Source organism: Rhamphochromis sp. 'chilingali' (genome assembly GCF_963969265.1).
Source record: "Rhamphochromis sp. 'chilingali' genome assembly, chromosome: 7".
Lineage (NCBI taxonomy): Eukaryota > Metazoa > Chordata > Actinopteri > Cichliformes > Cichlidae > Rhamphochromis > Rhamphochromis sp. 'chilingali'.
Genome location: NC_137934.1, coordinates 20,857,153 through 20,877,093, shown reverse-complemented (window position 1 = coordinate 20,877,093; position 19,941 = coordinate 20,857,153). Strand labels below are relative to the sequence as shown.

General features: G+C 41.0%; 1 protein-coding gene across 1 annotated transcript; it reads left to right on the top strand.

Annotated features, from left to right (window-relative positions):
- Positions 1–2,983: 2,983 nt before the first annotated feature.
- LOC308400008 (arg8-vasotocin receptor-like) lies at positions 2,984–11,321 on the top strand (the record flags this gene model as incomplete). Its single annotated transcript, XM_080887473.1, has 2 exons — positions 2,984–3,905; positions 11,038–11,321. 2 exons carry the CDS (start codon positions 2,984–2,986, stop codon positions 11,319–11,321), a joined length of 1,206 nt encoding a protein of 401 aa, XP_080743599.1.
- Between the last annotated feature and the right edge of the window lie 8,620 nt (positions 11,322–19,941).

Below are 19,941 nucleotides of genomic sequence, written 5' to 3'. Positions count from 1 at the left end.
AGGAATCTGGAGAACTGGTGCCAGAGGAACAACCTCCTTCTAAACGTCAGTAAGACAAAGGAGCTGATAGTGGACTTCAGCACTAAGCAGGAGAGGAACTACCAGACCCCCGTCATCAACGAGTGCCCAGTGGAGAGAGTGGACAGCTTCAAATACCTCGGAGTTCACATCACGCAGGACCTGTCATGGTCCTGTCACATCAACACCGTGGTGAAAAAGGCCCGACAGCGTCTCTACCACCTCAGACGCTTGAGAGACTTCCAACTGCCCTCCAAGGTGCTCAGGAACTTTTACTCGTGCACCATAGAGAGCATCCTGGCGGGAAACATCTTAACCTGGTTCGGGAACAGCACCATGCAGGACAGACGAGCTCTACAGAGGGTTGTGCGGTCAGCTGAGCGCACCATCCGCTCCGAGCTCCCTGACCTGCACTCAATCTACAGCAGGCGGTGCTGGACCAAGGCCAGGAAGATCGTGAAGGACCTCAGCCATCCCAACAACAGACTGTTCTCTCTGCTGAGGTCAGGAAAGCGATTCCGCTCCCTGAAGACCAACACAGAGAGACTGAGGAGGAGCTTCTTCCCGCAGGCGATACGGTCTCTCAATCACACCACCACACAGTACTGACCCACACATATGGTTCTTACACACACACTGGACTTTCTGGACATTGTTTTTGCACACATTGTTTTTTTGCACAACACTGGTCACTATATTCTTCATTTCTGGTTAATACTTGTACAGCTGCTGTTATTGTGTATATATTTATTTATATTTAGATTTCTTCATACATTCTTATATAGTTCTATATTGTGTATTTTGTTGTACAGTTATTTTATTTTCAACTTTAATTTATATATTTTATCTTATTCTTCCCAGTTAAATTTACCCTTCATTCTAATTTGTGTTGTACAGTTATTTCATTTTTAACCTTAATTTATATTTTATTCCTTCTTAGTTAAATTTACCCTTTTTAATTTTTCATATTTATTTCCTATCTTATTCATAGCCTTTTCCTTTTTTGTTCTCTTTAGGTCACGAGCAGTTGTCCAAGCATTTCACTACATATCGTACTGTGTATGACTGTGTACGTGACAAATAAAATTTGAATTTGAATTTGAATTTGAATTTGAATTGTTGTTGCATGTGTTGTAATTGGTGTGTGGTGTGTGTTGGTTGGAGGGGGGGGGGGGGGGTTCAGTCATTGTTTCGGATGATAATGGCTTTAAGATGGAAAAGTGTGCGTTTTCTTGAGGGTAACAGGTCAGACAGATTAAGCTGAGTCTTCCAGGATGCTGAACATGTCTCCAGGGCAGCCAGCTGGTGTTTTCTGATGTTTTTATCATTTTTTGCAGAGCTGAGTGAGGACAATTTCAGTGGAGCACCAGTAGAAAGACACCAAGAGATGCTGTGTGAGGTTCACCTTCCTGAGCACTCTCAGGAAGTGTGGACACCTTCTCCACCTTCTCCCCGTTGATGTATCAGGATGTGTGTGTAACCGGGTCATAAATGACATATTCTTATAATTATACAAAATGTGTCCTAAACCCCAAACTGTTTGTGGTATGCCAGACTTCTAACACCTCCAAGCCTGTAGTTATCTTCATTATCAGCTCATTATCAGCCCCTCCTCATCCTTTTCTTCTTCTTTGGTGCAACCCTAATTTTGTGGTACCCGTTTGGCCTCTCTCCTTTTCTGCAATTCCTCTGTAGCAGAGGTCAGTGTCATTTCTTTTCTAACAGTAATTATATCTTTCTCCACCCTGATGTTTCTGATTGTGTGTTTTAGTTCATTATTGTCATCATTACGCCTGTTTTTACTAGATGCTGTGAATATGTGGAACGTGTTTGCCGTGTGCAGGGACACACCAGTTACACACGGAGATTCTGCTTCCTCCCAAAGTGAATAATCATTTCTCTTGCCTTTTTTGTTGTGTTATGGGATGTGACATGCGCAGTGTTGATCCTGGTCAGACATCTTGGCGCAGTCTACTGGGTGGGATGGTCTCAAAGGCAGAGCTGTAGTCCCCATGTTGCTCCACTGATATTTAAAACACAAAATACTGCTGTGTTTGACCAAACATATCATTATGTTATGATGAGAAAATATAAATATACCTTTGATTTTGGTAATAAAATTGGACAGGTCACCGGTCTCTTCCTGTTAAATAGTGTTTTTCCTCCCCACTGTTGCCAGAATCTTGCTCATGATCATTGTGATTCTCTCTCCAATAATATGGCCCGTGGTGTCCAGTGTGCACCCTGAGATGTGACATTTTGAATTTCCATTATGTAATTTTAATTTACTGGAAAAGGGGTTCACAGCAGGGCAAATGGGAAAAATTTTGAGAGTAACAATAAAATATTCTGGGTCACAAGACAGCAGCAGCAGTTATGATCTTCTGATTTCACATATTTGTAGCTTAGGAAAAGTTTCTGACTTCCAGAACTGGAATTTTGTGGCTTTTGTTACTTTTCCAAAAATGTCAGAGATGAAGTTCAAAAACTGAAACTGACAAATTATTATAGTGACATTTACAAAAAAAAAAAAAAAGAGTCGATCTTGAAAGTAATTTTTTAAAGACTAAATAAATAATCGTTCTTTCTTTTTTTTTAATCTGGTATTTTCAGTTTTTATTTTGTCCTCTATGTTCGTCTTTTACTCCCCCCCCCCCCTTTCACTTTATCCTAAGCATGGAGCTGGTGGGAGGGAGTAAGGTGATGAAGTGCGCGTGTGTGGGGCTTTGGATACAGTGAGGCATGCAGAGGGCTGGTTCTCGGGGGCAGTGTACTTTAAAAGGGGCTAGATCTGCTGCTCGGATTCAGGTTGGAGTTTTTGTGCACCTCGCAGGGAAACAGATGGATCCCTTCTGGATTTTTAACCCGTGAATTCTTCTCAATAGTCCCGTACACGCTGGAAGAGGGTTACGGTTACGCACAAGCGCGCAGACACCTCCATGCGCCCGGAGGAGAAACTGTGACCATGCCGCTCCCCTCGGTGAGCTCCTGCAATGCCACGCACCAAAACTGCACCGATAGCTCTAACTTTACGCAGCAGCTGAAGAGAAACGACACCGACCCGTTCGGACGTAACGAGGAGGTGGCCAAGCTCGAGATCACCGTGCTGAGCCTGGCGTTCGTGGCGGCGGTGGTGGGCAACCTGAGCGTGCTGCTCGCCATGTACCGAGCCCGGCGGAAACCGTCGCGCATGCACCTGTTTATGAAGCACCTGTGCCTGGCTGACCTGGTGGTGGCCTTCTTCCAGGTGCTGCCGCAGCTCTGCTGGGAGGTCACGTTCCGCTTCTATGGGCCGGACTTCTTGTGCCGCATCGTGAAGCACCTGCAGGTGCTGGGCATGTTCGCCTCCACCTACATGATGGTGATGATGACCGTGGACCGCTATATCGCCATCTGCCACCCGCTGCAGACGCTTCAGCAGCCCACGCAGCGCGCCTATATCATGATCGGCTCCACCTGGGCGTGCAGTCTGGTCCTCAGCACCCCACAGTACTGCATCTTCTCCCTGAGCGAGGTGCGCCCCGGCTCAGCCGTCTACGACTGCTGGGGGCACTTCGTGGAGCCGTGGGGGGTTCGCGCGTACATCACCTGGATCACGGTCGGGATCTTCGTGGTGCCCGTGGCCGTGCTCGTGTTCTGCTACGGATTTATCTGCCGTACGATCTGGAGGAACCTCAGATACAAAACCCAGAGAAGAAAGAGCGCGGAGGCCAGCAAAAGCGGGATGCTGAGCCGGAGCTCGGTGAGCAGCGTCAGCACCATCTCCCGTGCCAAATTACGCACGGTCAAGATGACCTTTGTGATCGTGGTGGCGTACGTGGTGTGCTGGGCGCCTTTCTTCACGGTGCAAATGTGGTCGGTGTGGGATGAGACATTCTCCTGGGACGGTGAGTGACCTGCTGACAGGACCAGAACCTTACTAAAAATATAAATCACACTTGTGGCAAAGTGTGAGTAAAGCGAATGGGCAGACTGAGGTTTAAGTAAATTTAGCGAACTTCACAGGTTTGAAATTACAAAGCTAAAGGCAGAATGCAGATTTTTAATTTAATTTAAATTGAATCACAACTTCTTGTGAGAATAAACAGAAGCTAACAGCTCACGCATTCCCCTGTAACACTGTTATTTCAGCCTGTACACACGTCCACGTGTCTCCGTTTGAGCCACATCTTTTCTGGTGAGACATGTGTTCACCTTTGAGCCACAAAGAGGCACATCCCCTCAACATATGAGGCAAAAATGCTTTGCGCTCATCTACAAATTAGCGCACTTGTCCACCCCGGTCTGCAGTCAAATTTTCTGCTTTGTAGCAACTTTAGACGTTCCACCTTCCCTGGAAGGGATTTTAAGGGAATTAAAAGAATGCTAAAGAGCAAATTTTCTTTAATTAAGATGTCTTTGGTTCAATTATTGGCGGCTCCAGTTAAATAAAAATCACAATGCAAAGCCTATAAATCCAAATGTAATATTGCTATTGGTAGGCACGTGTTTAGCCTCGTGCCCGCATGCAGATGTTATTTTGCGCAATAATTTAAACGTGCTTCAGTGCTCAATAACTTTTTTTTACAAGGTAGTGAAACAATTTTTTTTAATTAATCAATTAATGTAGTTGATTTGGGTTTATTTAACAAGAACAATGTGCACTACATATATTACAACAGATGCTAAGGGCTCATTTTCCTTAGATCATCCGATGGTAAAAACACATAAAAACCAAAATTTCCAGAAGCCTCGCAGTTTTGAACAAAGTGAAACAATTCCTTGATAAAGATGCACTTCGTACTCTGTACTGTACCCTGGTTCTTCCATATCTTACATATTGTGTGGAAGTGTGGGGAAATACATATAAAAATACAACTAATCCATTAGTCACAGTACAGAAACGAGCACTGCGTATTATTCACAAGGCTGGTTATCTAGATCATACTCACAAATTCTTTCTTCAGGCAAAGTTACTTAAATTCCAGGATCTGGTTAATTACAATACATCCATCATTTTGTATAAAGCTTTTACTAAACTTTTACCGGCAAATTTACAAACTAGATTTGAAATTCGAGAAAAGGTTTATAATGTGAGAGGCTTTGGAGAATTCAAATTACCCAGAACTCGAACAACCCGTAAAGGCTTTTGTGTGTCTGTATGTGGTGTGAAAATCTGGAACAGTCTGAGTTTACAATTGAAACAATGCAAAAATATTCATAGATTTAAATTTCTCTACAAACAGTTGGTCTGGTCACAGTATACTCAATGATGCTTTTAGTGTGCTCTGTAATGTCTGTTCTCTTACCATTGCTGGTATGGATTCCAAAATAAAAAATAAAAAATAAAGTGTGCGTATGTATGTACATATATGTACTTGTGTGTGTAGATATATATGTATGTATATGTATGTGTGTCTGTTACTTGTAGTTATTACTGCCTGTTACCTGTGGTAATGCAATTTATAATTTATATATTCTGTATTCAGTTATGAAGGCTCTAATTGTTGGTTGCGAGCTGCCGCTTAGATGCTTGTATCTGCCCGGGGCTGTTGATGGGTCTGTATGCAATGATGGGCGTAGCTGCGGGAAGTTTATTGTTTTTTTTTGTTGATGAGTGAGTATAGGGGTGGGATTTAATAAGTTTTCTTCGTCCCACTCCTTTTTCAGGCAAGTTTTGTTTTTTGTTTTGTGTATTTTATGTTCAATATAGGTATTTGTTGTGCCTGAAAATGAATAAATAAATGAATGAAAATGAATGGTGCAGATTAAAAAATGTGACATATTGAAAAATGTGCGAAATGAAGCACCTTCATAAAACAAAGTGTACTCATAATGAAAGTACTTAAAGAAGAAGAAGAAATTACAGTTGAAGAGCAAACCATCAACAAACCCACAGATACATTTCTTCAGTGCAAAGAAATTTAAGGCATGTGAGCCAAAGCTTCGCACAGGCAGTAACTGCAGACCTGAAGATATTTCAGCCACATTTTCAAACTAAAATCGAAATTTTTCTTTTTTCTGTGAGATTTTCTGGTATGAAAAAAAAAAAAAAATTCCAAATCTCTGCAGCCTCCGGTGAAAAAACCGTTTGGTCCAAGTGATGTTTAGACTTTTCCTCAAATAATAATCATAATTATACAAAGTGTTGCCAAACACGGCAAAAGTTTTAGCATAAAAATGTTAAGGCGATAAACATAAAGGTTAATATGTTGCCATCACTCTAAAGATGCAGCTGGAGATGACTTTAATGACCTGATTTACTGCTGGTTAGTTTTACCTTCTATCTATCTATTTATAAATTTTTAACATCAGCATAAAAATGAGTAACTTAAATTTTAAAACTATAACACGGAGTACAAAACACAACATTCTCACTCAAAATAGAAAAGGAGCAGAACATAACATCAGAACTGCATATCAGTAAAACACCTGAGTAAATATACTTTGTTACATTCCACCACTGGAAAAATATTTTGCAAACACAGACAGTGATTGAATCAGTGAAGTCATGAAGCATTTCTAAACTCTTTAAATAAGATCTTGATCATAGCTTACAAAATAGAATATGCTGATAATCTTTTGGCAGTTTGGTAAACATTTGGTCAGTTTATAAATCGACAGATTCTAAGCCAGTTTACTGTCTCGCATATTATAACATTTCTCTCACACGTGAGGCTCAGTTTGGTTAAAATCTTTCATTTTAATTTGCTCCACTCTGCAGCAGTTTGGGTTCAAAATGAGACAAAGTGGTTAAATTGTTCCTTGCACTCAGAAAGGGATTATATTTAAAAAGTTCAGAGCTCTGACTGGTTTTACGCCAGAAAATGATATAACCCTGATGTTCCCTGAAAATGAATTCCTATCAAGCTGCTGGAAGCAGCACTCATGCCCTCACCAGTCAGTAAGGCTCTGTATGACAGTGATAATGAAATTCTTCAAGTGGGTGAGCAGACCAGGGCAGCCTTTTCTCCTTTAACAGACTCCGAAGCTGCAAAATAAAATTCATATCCTGACTTCTATCATTGGAAAATTACTCAGCACTGACATGCACAGGCTTGAGGTTTAATAAAAAACATCAAAAGATAAAAATAAAAAAATTTCACATATCTCCTCTTTTAATTTATTCTGTGGTTAAGGTTGGCCACAAGTTTCTGCTTTCCAATTTCTCTGTGACCTGCCACACTTCTCTATATTTTCTACTTTTTAATTGGTATTTGAAAAAGCTGGAAACTTCACACATGGTTAAACTGGCTCAAAGCTAAACAAAGAAAGCCTTTAATTGGCCTTTAATTAAAACTTAAATAATTACAATATTGCAGGGAAATCTTCCAAACTTACACAAATGCCAACTCTTTCCTTCCAAACCATATCTGTTATTAAAGCATGCATTTAATGGCTGAAGCAGAGATGAAGCTTTCTAGTATCATCATATAGGGACCCTGTTGGGCTTGTTGGGTTCTGCTGGAGTTTCTGTACAGTTGAAAAACTAGAACATATCAGATTTGAGATTCATTTTCAAATGTTTTAAAATGCCAAAAATTCAAACAATGATCAATGTAGTGGTGTTGGTCAGTTGGCAAATGCTTTTAAGTCTAAATTCTGGTATTTGGTCATCAGGAACATGGGCATGACCAGGCTGGACCTCTATTTCTTCCAGAGCTTCATTAATTCTTTGTGGAAAAGATTCAGCAAGGTGCTGGAAACATCATTTTTGGATCATTCTGACACGACAGCATCAAACAGCTGCTGCAGATTTGTCTGCTGAACATCAACAATGCGAATCTCCCATTCCACCACATCCCAAAGCTGAGCAGGCAACATTTTTCCAATTTTCTGCAATCAAGAAGACCCTGTGTGTATTGTAGAGTCACTTAAATCACTTTTATCTCAATCCTGCTGTTCAGTTTAAACTTCAGCAGGTCATCTTCATCGTGTTTACGTGCCTAAATGCACTGAATTGCTGCTCCGTGATTGGCTGGTTACATATTTGTGTTTCTGTCAACACACACGGGCGGGGCCACACTGGGAACCAGCGATCATATCAGCAACTGGATGTTATGTACGTTGTTTAATGACATTTTTGTCCACATAAAGGCCCCAAAAAGTCAACAAAAGTTCAACAGATTGCAGAATAACAGTTTTATGACAAGAAGCACGGCAAGAGAAACTTCTGATAGGCCAGAAAGTTGAACACTTTTGTATTTTCTACAAATTTACATAGTTTTAGCTGTTCTTTTAAATGTACCTTAGGACATTTGTGGTGATTTGTATAGAAGTATACTTCTAACAAACTATGCAGCTTATTCTCTCAATCATTTCTCTCAAATAGAAGACGTTTTGGCTCATCTTGAAAGAAAGGCAGCTCTGAAATGCAAACGTGAGGTCATAGTTCACAGGACAGAGGTCAATATAACATTTAGAATCCCTCGCTGTATCCCAATTCAGGGTCTGCAGCCTTAAAGTACGCAGCCTTAACGGTCCTCAAGGGCCGTACTCAAAGACTGCTGAGGCCGGAAGTGCGAGGCTTGTAAGGTTGTGAAATGGGACGGTCTAGCCTCCCTTGTGCTGCCCAGGTTGCCTAGCAACCATGATACTAACAGCTGGAAACGTTTCATACAGCTTTGTTTGACAGAAATAAAGGAGAACACATTTTATACATTTGTTTCTACATGAGCTTTGTGTGATTTGATAAGTATCTGAGGCTGAGACCCCAGGACTGTAAAACATGATTGTTGGGCTTCATTTCTTTACTGAACAGTCATTTAAGATTGGCTAGTAAATAACAATTAGCTAATGTTGTTCATGAGACTAAAGTCATCTCACTTTGGTAATGTAAATATAATATGGCCAATATTATGGTTATTATATTAATCATTATTAGTTATTACAGCAGTGAGTTTGAACTCCGTGTCAAATACTGAGCTTCAGTAAAGAGTAGAGTTGCATTTATTTATATTTCCCATCACCTTAAATCTTCACTCAAAGACAAGTATCTTTGACAGTGTATCTATAGATGTATTATATATAAGAGACAAATATTGTTCTTTTAATATGTTGGCATTACTAAATTTGGCTCAATGCTTACATATATGTGTAAAAAGCAAATGTACGAGCTGTGAAAACTGTTTCTGATAGAATGAAGAGTAGACTGATATATGAAATATTCCTTTATTGGGTGAGAAAATCAGACCATGTCATAACTGCTTTAAGTCATACAGAATAGATATCAGAGCCTTAAACAGGCTGGCTTCTGCTAAATGGGTCAAACTGGGCACAAAGTCTACAAACACATAACATCCTTATAGAATATGATGTAACACTATAGATCAACTTACCTCAGAATATATAAAACATATAAACAATTACAGCAATATGATGCAACAAACACAGCAGTACTACTAATCCAAAATACTCAAAGCTTCATAGAACTGAAACAAACATTTTTAGGTCCATTCTGCTGCTGATACATACTTTAGGTTTCTGAATATTAAACTTGTTTCTGCCTTTCATAGTGTTTAACTTGAAGGCCCTGAGTACTTTCTCCCACACTGAAAACACTGGGATGATTAAATTATTTAATAAGACTGATTCAGGACAGACAATTAGTTATTTTAAACTTTCCTAGCAGTCCTTCACAAACAGGGAACAGTCTGTCTATTCTCTCCATCTGTCAGCTGCTGCTGGCTCTTCCTCCTCCTCTTCCTCACACACTGCTGAGTTTGTCCTGGTGGATCATCAGGGGTGCAAAGCCTCACAGATGATGTGCAGCAGTGGGTCCCTCAGTCTGTGACGTAATCGGCCTTAAAATGCGGCCTTTAAGGCTGCAGACCCTGAATTGGGATACAGCCCCTGTATACCAGCATCATCCGGTCAAAGCAGATGGCCGCCCCTCCTGGAGCCTGGGTCTGCTTGATGTCTCTTCCTGTTAAAACTGAGTTTTCCTTCCCACCGTCGCCAAGTGCCTGCTGATTGTTGGGATTTCTTTGTATTATTGTAGGGTCTTTACCTTAGAATATAAAGAACCTTGAAGGAACTGTTGTTGTGATTTGATGCTATATAAATACAATTAAATTGAACTTAATTGAAGGCAGCAGAATTTTTATAGAGTTTTAAATATAAAAGTCTTTTTATTAAAGTTTTACCTTATTTGACCTTAAGGAAGAGTTCAGAGGTTCAAAGTAACGTGATATTTAGTATCCACATACGTATGGCTATATGTTGTCAATACAAACAATGGCAGTTCAACGAAAAGTTTTAAATAGCTCGACATAGCATTATCTTTACTTTGACCTTCAGATTAATCTATTCACCTTGAAGGAGAGGTCAGAGGTCAAATGTGACATGATATTTAAAATCTTTATGTGGTACTTTCTATGTGTTGATAATACACAGCACACTTATAAGAGGTTATATACGTTATAAATCACTAAGTTGACCTTGAAGACCTTGGTGAATGTAAGTTATCGTGCTTACAAACAGAATGATATGCTGACTCTTCCAAACACATGACCTTGGAGGACATAAAAACAGGAGGCCTGAATATGATAGCAAGGCCAAATAATGTATTTTTAGAGTAGTTAATGTATGTATTTCTATTTGATGCACTCTTGTTTGAATGCCTCACTGGACTTAACCATTTGCTCTGCTGTAATGAAACTTGTCTCAGCGGCTCCATCACGTCAGTAATTATTACCATTTCTATCCCTCCAAACCTCTGCTGCTGTCTCACCGCAAACGATCCGTCTTTAATCAGGAGAGAATTGCTGAGTCTCACGCGGCCTTCAGCATCAGCTGTCCTTGTTATCGGTGGTGCAGGAGAGCTGAGCTGGTCTGTTAATACTGGCGTTCGCTCGGGGTTGCTTTGCAGGCCACAGCTACATGAAGGCAGCCAAACCTTATTAAGAGCTGCCCGGCAGGCTGGCAGTACTCCAGTGTGTTTCAGACTAGTACATGTACTTTAAGAGGAAAAACACTTTGGTTTAGTTGCTGACGTCTCCGAGTGTGCTTCATAAATCTCTCTTCCCGTTTCCCCTGCAGACTCTGAGAATGCCGCTGTGACGCTCTCCGCCCTGCTGGCCAGCCTCAACAGCTGCTGCAACCCCTGGATCTACATGATCTTCAGCGGTAACCTGCTGTCGGACTTCGCCCGCAGCCTGCCGTGCTGTTGCCACCTGCGAAACCGGTTCCACCACCAGGATTCGGACAGCAGCATCCGCCGGACCACGCTGCTGACCCGCCTGCAGGGTCAACGCCCTTCAGAGCCTGTCAGAGACCTCAACCACACCCCCAAAAGCTGCCCGCCAATCCCATCTGCATCCTGACCCCCAGAAACACTACCTTTGTGTGTTTATGTGTGTATGTGTGTGCGTGGTTAGTAAAACTGCAGCAGGTTTGAAGCAGTGAGGGAAGGTATGACATCATCTGAGGGTGCGTTCACACCTACCCTCTGTTTTTTTGTTCCAATCCAGTGGGAAAGTTTACTCCAAAGGACATTTTTGGTGTTTGGCTTGTTTGGGTTCACACAGCTGAAGTTTAATAACTCATTTCCAGTCTGCGGGGTTGGAGACTGTGGGGATAGTAAATAAGTGCTGTACAGTACAGGCAGTGTGGATGTATTTCACTTTGAATGCACTATTGGGTGTGTTTCCTTGGAGAGCTGCTCTCATTGAAGTATTTAAAGCATGTTTACGAGATCATTTTTTAAGACTTGAGGTTAAGTCTGGTGTTACTCTGCAGTCCTTGAATTAATTCATGTACAAATCCCTTCCCTCTCAAAAAAAAATGTGTTTGTCCGTTTCTGCTTCATACTTTCTCGCTTTTGCTTTCTCCCTCTGAACATACAAAACTTAAAAAAAATATTTCCAGCTCTTAAAGCCTCAATAAAATCCTCTTTGTTGTGCTGTTTTCTAAATTTAACAATCAAACAGGAAAATAGTGCATTTTGGGGGGACTATTTTCAGTGGCGGATGAATTTGTCTACATTGGGATATCCATGACCTCACCTGATGTCATTCCGTATTTAATCAGTCAGTGCCTCTATCACAGTGTACTTAATGAAGCTATGAAGTTTAACCTTCATACTGTGAAATCATTGTTTTAAGAACGCTGGAGTGGAAAGGTACTTTATTAATAATTATTTAATTCTTTTAGTTATAAAATGTGGAAAGTTTGGGTTGAACTTTTTTTTTTTTCAAAATTAAAAAACCAACCAAACAAAAATACTTTCACAAAAAGAAATTAGGTTAGAAAATCAACTCATATTTACCTTTAAGGAGCTGGAATGACTCTGGGACGTGTATCCACACTACCCTGCTTAAAATTTTAAATCCTAATTAAAAGTGCTATTTGTTCAGTATAATTAACACTGCCTCTGTGAACATCTGTTTAATTATTAATTTTTATTATGATGCTCTGATGCTCGCTCATGCTTTGCTGGCTTCTGTAGCAGCTTTGAGCCTCTTTAGAGACTCATTCTCAGATGTGTTTGTAGATATTGAAGATATTTCATGAGTGTGATGTTTTCTGTCATCTCTGTATTGCTCTAATATGTATTGCACGTGTTGTAAAGGCAGATAAAAGCTGTTGTTTGTGTCGTCACGTGATGTTCGACTGCTTTCTGTCTGTAACAGGAGGGTTTTATAGGTGATCACTTACCTGCTTTTAGTAACTTTCACTAAGTACAAAAGCAGTGAAGAGCTAAAGTAATGAAAAAATATTAGTTATAGATCTGTGGATTGATCCGGCCTGCATAAGTCAGTAATCTTTCATAAAGACTATTATGATCATCAGAGTTATGGGTTTCCTGCAGTGCCACCATAAAACTGGAATTTCAGGGGTTTTAAGTGAAATATCCAAACAATAAATTGAGGTTCTTCCTGATAGGATCAACCTTTTTCCTCTAGAACAGGGATCACAAATTCAGTGGCTTGCGTGAGAAACATGATATCATTTTAATTGATAAAGCTCAAGCATGTTTTGAGGCTCCATGAAGATTTTTGTCTTTGCTCAAAAATGTTTCTTGATGGTAACTGTTTCTGATCTAACCTCTTTAGATCTGGTTCTCTTTGTGTTCAGAGTCAACATGTTCTCCAGTGTGAACGTGTCAGGGTTGAGCTTAATAGTGAAATATTTATATTTTCTGGCCACTTGGAGCACCAAAAAGCCAACAGTGTGAGCTCAGTGTAGCTCAGACGTTTATATGTTTAACAAACAAATGCTTATCTCCACATATTACAGCACAGCATTATCATCCATTTCCAGCTGTTTTTGTCTCCGTCTGATAAACGTATCAGGATCAGATAAAGACTTTCCTAAAGTGTAACCGTGGTGACATCATCAGCTGGTTTGTGAGACTGCATTTTGAGTGTTTTTGCTAAAGAGTGGACCTGAGTGACCCGAGTGACATCATGAACTCACTGCTCGAGAGTTGACGTGGTTTAACCAGCAGACGAAAGGGAAAAATGAGCACTCCTTAACTGGTTGCTGGAGGTTATAGAAAATGGCAACTGGTCTGCAAACACTGGCTAACTAGCAGCTTACCAACAACATTGGCATTCAAATGGCGTGACTATTACTTTGAACAAACATTTACTATTTCCAGTTTGCACTGTCCTTTTTAAAGTTTTACTGTCACTCAGCTGGTAGTTGGTGAGTCTCTGCAGACATGTCACCATCTTCCATGCAAACTAGAGGCGACTGTGGCAGCCAAAGTGACTGCAAGGAGGTTTTTGACAACCAGCTGGGGAACACACACAGACAATGAGTGTCACAGACGGGTTGGTCACCTGTTCTTCCATTTGCGCAACATCTCTAAAATTAGAAATATCCTGTCTCAGAGTGACGCTGAAAAACTAGTTCATGCATTTATTACTTCCAGGCTGGACTACTGTAATTCATTATTATCAGGATGTCCAAAAAACTCACTGAAAAGCCTTCAGCTAATCCAAAATGCTGCAGCAAGAGTACTGACAGGGACTAGAAAGAGAGAGCATATTTCTCCTGTTTTGGCTTCCCTTCATTGGCTTCCTGTTAAATCCAGAATTGAATTCAAAATCCTGCTCCTCACATACAAGGTCTTAAATAATCAGGCCCCATCTTATCTTAATGACCTTGTAGTACCATATCACCCTATTAGAGCGCTTCGCTCTCGCTCTGCAGGCCTACTTGTTGTTCCTAGAGTATTTAAAAGTAGAATGGGAGGCAGAGCCTTCAGTTTTCAGGCCCCTCTTCTGTGGAACCAGCTTCCAGTTTGGATTCAGGAGACAGACACTATCTCTTCTTTCAAGATTAGGCTTAAAACTTTCCTTTTTGCTAAAGCATATAGTTAGGGCTGGACCAGGTGACCCTGAATCCTCCCTTAGCTATGCTGCAATAGACATAGGCTGCCGGGGGATTCCCATGATGCATTGAGTTTTTCCTTTCCAGTCACCTTTCTCGCTCACTATGTATTAACAGACCTCTCTGTGTGTGAATGTGTGCGTGAATGGGTGGATGACTGGATATGTAAAGCGCTTTGGGGTCCTTAGGGACTAGAAAAGCGCTATATAAATACAGGCCATTTACCATTTACCATCTCTGCATTGAATCATATCTGTTATTAACCTCTGTCTCTCTTCCACAGCATGTCTTTTATCCTGTCTTCCTTCTCTCACCCCAACCGGTCGCAGCAGATGGCCGCCCCTCCCTGAGCCTGGTTCTGCCGGAGGTTTCTTCCTGTTAAAAGGGAGTTTTTCCTTCCCACTGTTGCCAAAGTGCTTGCTCATAGGGGTCATATGATTGTTGGGTTTTTCTCTGTATCTATGAAGCGCCTTGAGGCGACTTATGTTGTGATTTGGCGCTATATAAGTAAAATTAAATTGAATTGAATTGTTTGCAAAACCTCTGTATTTGTAGATGTGGTTTTAATTTAAGAGAGCCGTCTGTGAAACTGTAAAGTGATTGGCTAACACTTTGCCCATCTGGCCAAACAGGAATTTGGCCTTTAGGTGAAAATTACAGTTGTGATCAGCAGGGAGTTCAGCAGGGATTTTAAGTCCAGGAGTGATTACCTGATTTTCAGGTTCAAGATGTCTCCTGCAGTGTTTACTGTTACTGTTAGCACAAGACAGTTTTTGTCTCACACGTGGCACGTAAACGTGAGCTGCTTTTCTCTTAACAGCTGCAGGTGTTCTAATGATGCTGCTTTTCTGAGGTTCAAACATTTCTGAGGTTCTCCATTTCTGACATTGCTCTGCAGTAACAATAGCAATTGTGATGGCGTGTTTTTGGTAGCTAAACAACAGATTGGTGCATGAATGGGTTTAACAGGAGATGGATATCGTTACTCTTGCATAAGGCCGAGATGCAGCAGGTGCAGCGGCCACTCACCAGATTTAAATGACTAAATTTATCAGCTCATGCCCGACAGCTGCCCAAGGACACTTCAGAAAATTACATGGGAATATTAAACTTCAGACCTTTTTTTTTCTCTGTGCAATATCTCGGCATAAGTATGCCTCTCATAAAAACACTTCAACAGGATTTTTCCTTGTTTTTTTTTACCTCACGCAGGGAAACAGGAGTAATTGGAAGCAGGTTGGGTGCATGACATGCAACAGATGTCTGAAATTGAAAACAAATAAAAAGGTTTCAGCGCTTCAATCAAAGGCAAGGCAAGGCAAGGCAAGTTTATTTGTATAGCACAATTCAACAACAAGGTGATTCAAAGTGCTTTAAAAAGCATGATTTAAAATTGATTAAAACAAGCAAATAAACTAACTAACTAATTAACAAACAAACAAACAAACAAACAAACAAACAACAGTATATAAAATCAAAACAGATAAAATCAGAACAGTAGATAAAATCAGTAGTTAAATGTAAGTTTTGAAATTTAAGCTTAAAGTGTGGATTTGGTGCTTTATTCAAATGCAGCTGAGAACAGGTGAGTCTTCAACCTGGATTTAAATAAACTGAGTGTTTCAGCTGATCTGAGGCTTTCTGGGAGTTTGTTCCAGATATAAGGAGCATAAAAGCTGAATGCAGCTTCTCCGTGTCTGGTTCTGATTCTGGGAACTGATAAAAGACCGGATCCAGATGACCTGAGGGATCTGGATGGTTCATACTGGGTCAGGAGGTCATTGATGTATTTTGGTCCTAAACCAACAACAACAACAACAACCTTTATTTATAGAGCACATTAAAAGCCTTAGGCATACCAAAGTGCTTTACAAAAAAACAATAAAATAATACAGTTAAGAGCATTAATATCAAATATAATAAGAACAGCAGACAATGTTCACAGTAGAAAGCCACTAATAAAATGGACTGCAGCACATAGATTATAGCAGACCCAGTGCCGCATGATAGAGAACACCAAGAATGAAGGAATAGTAAAAAGTTAATGCAATAGGTCGCAGTTAACAGTCAGCATTTAACGGGTAGAGAAGGCAAGTTCAAAAAGATAAGTTTTAAGGCGTGCTTTAAAAGAAAAAATAGAATCAGACTCCCGAATGCCAATCGGGAGGCTGTTCCATAACTCAGGTGCAGCAAAGGCAAACGATCGATCGCCTCTAGATTTCAACCGAGATCTGGGCTGAACTAACAATAACTGCGAGGATGACCTTAAAGCCCTGGCAGGGACATAAGGGTTTAAAAGTTCCTTAACCATTCAGAGCTTTATAGGCCAGCATCAGAACTTTAAAGTCTATCGTCTGACAGACAGGCAGCCAGTGTAAGGACCTCAGAGCTGGACTGATGTGGTCCACTTTTTTGGTCTTAGTGAGGACTCGAGCAGCAGAGTTCTGAATGAGCTGTAGTTGTCTGACTGATTTTTTAGGTAGACCTGTAAAGATGCTGTTACAGTAATCAAGCCTACTAAAGATGAATGCATGGACTAGTTTTTCCAGGTCCTGTTGAGACATCAGATCTTTTATCCTTGATATATTCTTGAGGTGATAGTAAGCTGACTTTGTTATTGTCTTAATGTGTTTTTCTAAGTTTAGGCCTGCATCCATCACTACACCCAAATTTCTCGCCTGGTTTGTGGTTTTTAGATGTATAGATTGAAGTTCTCTGGTGACCTGTAATCGTTTTTCTTTGGCGCCAAAGACTATTACCTCAGTTTTGTTTTTGTTTAGCTGGAGAAAATTGTGGCACAACCAGTCATTGATTTCCTCAATGCATTTACCAAGAGCCTGTACAGGGCCTCGGTCTCCTGGTGACATTGTGATATATATTTGTGTGTCATCTGCATAGCTGTGATAGTTTATTTTGTTGTTGTTTATAATCTGTGCCAGTGGGAGCATGTAGATGTTAAACAGAAGGGGTCCCAAGATGGAACCTTGGGGAACTCCACATGTGATACTTGTCTGCTCAGATGTGAAGTTACCTATTGATACAAAGTATTTCCTGTTTTCTACGTATGTTTTGAACCAGTTTAGTACAGTTCCTGAAAGACCTGTCCAGTTCTCCAGTCGTTTGAGTAATATGTTGTGGTCAACTGTATCAAATGCTGCACTGAGATCCAGTAAAACTAGGACTGACATTTTTCCACTGTCTGTATTCAGACATATGTCATTAAACACTTTGGTCAGAGCGGTTTCAGTGCTGTGGTTCTGTCTAAAACCTGACTGGAAGGCATCGTAGCAATTATTCTGTTTTAAGAAGTAACTGAGCTGTTGAGAAACTGCTTTTTCAATGATCTTACTTAAAAACGGGAGATTTGAGATCGGCCTGTAGTTGTTCATTTGTGTCTTGTCAAGATTGTCCTTTTTCAGTATAGGTTTGATTACAGCAGTTTTTAGTGATTCTGGAAACACACCTGATAATAAAGAAAAGTTGACGATCTGTAACAGGTCTGACTCTAAAGTCTTTGAGACCTTTTTGAAAAAACTTGTTGGCAGGACATCTAAACAGCAGGAGGAGGAGTTCAGTTGACCTAAGATGTCCTCCAGGTCTTTGCTGTTAATAGGTTGAAACTGTTTCATGGTGTTTAAACAGTTTTTTGGTGGACACAGTACATATCCTGGATCTGCTGTTGATGTACCAATTGCTTGTCTAATTTTTTGGATTTTTTCAGTGAAGAATTTGGCAAAGTCATTGCAGGCCATGGTCGAATGAAGTTCAGCTGCCACTGACACAGGAGGGTTTGTTAGCCTGTCAACTGTAGAAAATAAGACCCGAGCATTATGGCTGTTTTTAGTGATGATGTCAGAGAAGTAGGACCTCCTTGCATTCCTCAGTTGTAAATTATAATTGTGAAGTTTCTCTTTATAAATGTCATAATGAACCTGGAGGTTTGTTTTTCTCCATCTGCGCTCAGCTTTCCTACACTCTCTTTTTTCATTTTTCACCAGTGTGGAGTTTCTCCATAGAGACTTTTTCCTTCCAGAGATAACCTTCACCTTAATGGGAGCAATAGTGTCCATTACATTTAACATGTTAGCATTGAAGCTATTGACGAGCTCATTGACTGACCCTCTGGGCAGGTCAGGTGTTAATGGGAAGACCTGGTTAAAAATTGCACTACTGTGTTCAGTTATACACCGTTTTGTGATCACTGTTGTTGATATATTTGTGTGGGCTGAGATTTTACTTTCAAAGAAAACACAGTAATGATCAGACAGGCCCACATCAGACACAGTAACCTTTGAAATGCTCAGGCCTTTGGAGATCAGTAGGTCAAGAGTGTGTCCTCTATTATGTGTGGCCTCTGTTACATGCTGAGTCAGCCCAAAGTTGCCCAGAGTGTTACTCAGGTCTTTAGTCCCTTTGTCCTGAGGGTTGTCCACATGAATGTTAAAATCCCCAGCAATAATTACACAGTCAAAATCAACACAGATCACAGACAGCAGTTCACTGAGGTCATTAAAAAAGTCTGTGCAGTATTTGGGAGGCCTGTAAACATTAAGAAACACAACTTTGGATGGGGCCTTCAGCTGTAAAGCCACATATTCAAAAGACTGAAAACTTCCAGGAGATAGCTGCTTACATTGAAATGATTCATTAAATAAGACAGCAACCCCTCCTCCTCTCCTGCTCGCCCTGACCTCACTGATAAAACTGTAGTTAGGAGGGGTCGTCTCGATGAGAACAGCTCCACTGTTACTTTGGTCCAACCAAGTTTCAGTTAAAAACATAAAATCAAGGCTGTGCTCAGTGATTAAATCATTAATTAAAAATGTTTTCCCAGCTAGAGATCTAATGTTTAATAAAGCCAACTTAAGTGTTTTAGAGGTATTACTTGTCCCCTCGTGTTTGGGAGCAGTCTGTGGCACACAAGGTATGTTTACTATGTTTAAAGATCTTTTAGAGTGCAGCTCTCTGTGTTTTGACCAGGCCACATGTCTCCTGTCACCTAAAAGTACAGAAATTTTAAAACCTTCTAGTAAACAGGGTCCCAGCTTCTCCTGGGAAAAGTCATCACTGCCATAATCCTCACAGCCCGGACCCTCCACACATCACACATCAGACTGCGGAGACAGGGCATGAAGAGGAACTAAGGGGGGCGAGGCTGGGCAATGTGACTTCGATTGCTCTGTTGAGGGTGGGGCTCGATGGCGAACCTTTGGCCGCTCTGGTGGGGGGTTTATGGGGGACAAAAAGGGATTGGGACGGGGGGTAGATCTGAGCCCAGCATTGACCCGCTCCATCATCTCCTCAGTGAATTTCAGGTGTGGGGAGGAGGGAGAAAGGGAGGGGGAGGAGGGTGATGGCCTGTCAGGGGTTTGGGGGACTGGGGAAGGTCGTGGTCCCTTGTCCTGGTCGTTGGTGTTGTTGAGAGAGTTGGAGGCAAATAGGGACCCCTCTTCTTGCCTTAGATGTCTCTCCTTTCTGAGGCTCTTCCTCAGATGCCATGGATGTCTCTCCTTTCTGAGGCTCTTCCCGGGTGGGGGCAAATGGAGCTCCTCCTCAAGGTTTCTGCTGGGCTTTGTCTGTTCTTGGAGTACTGTTTGTTCCTCT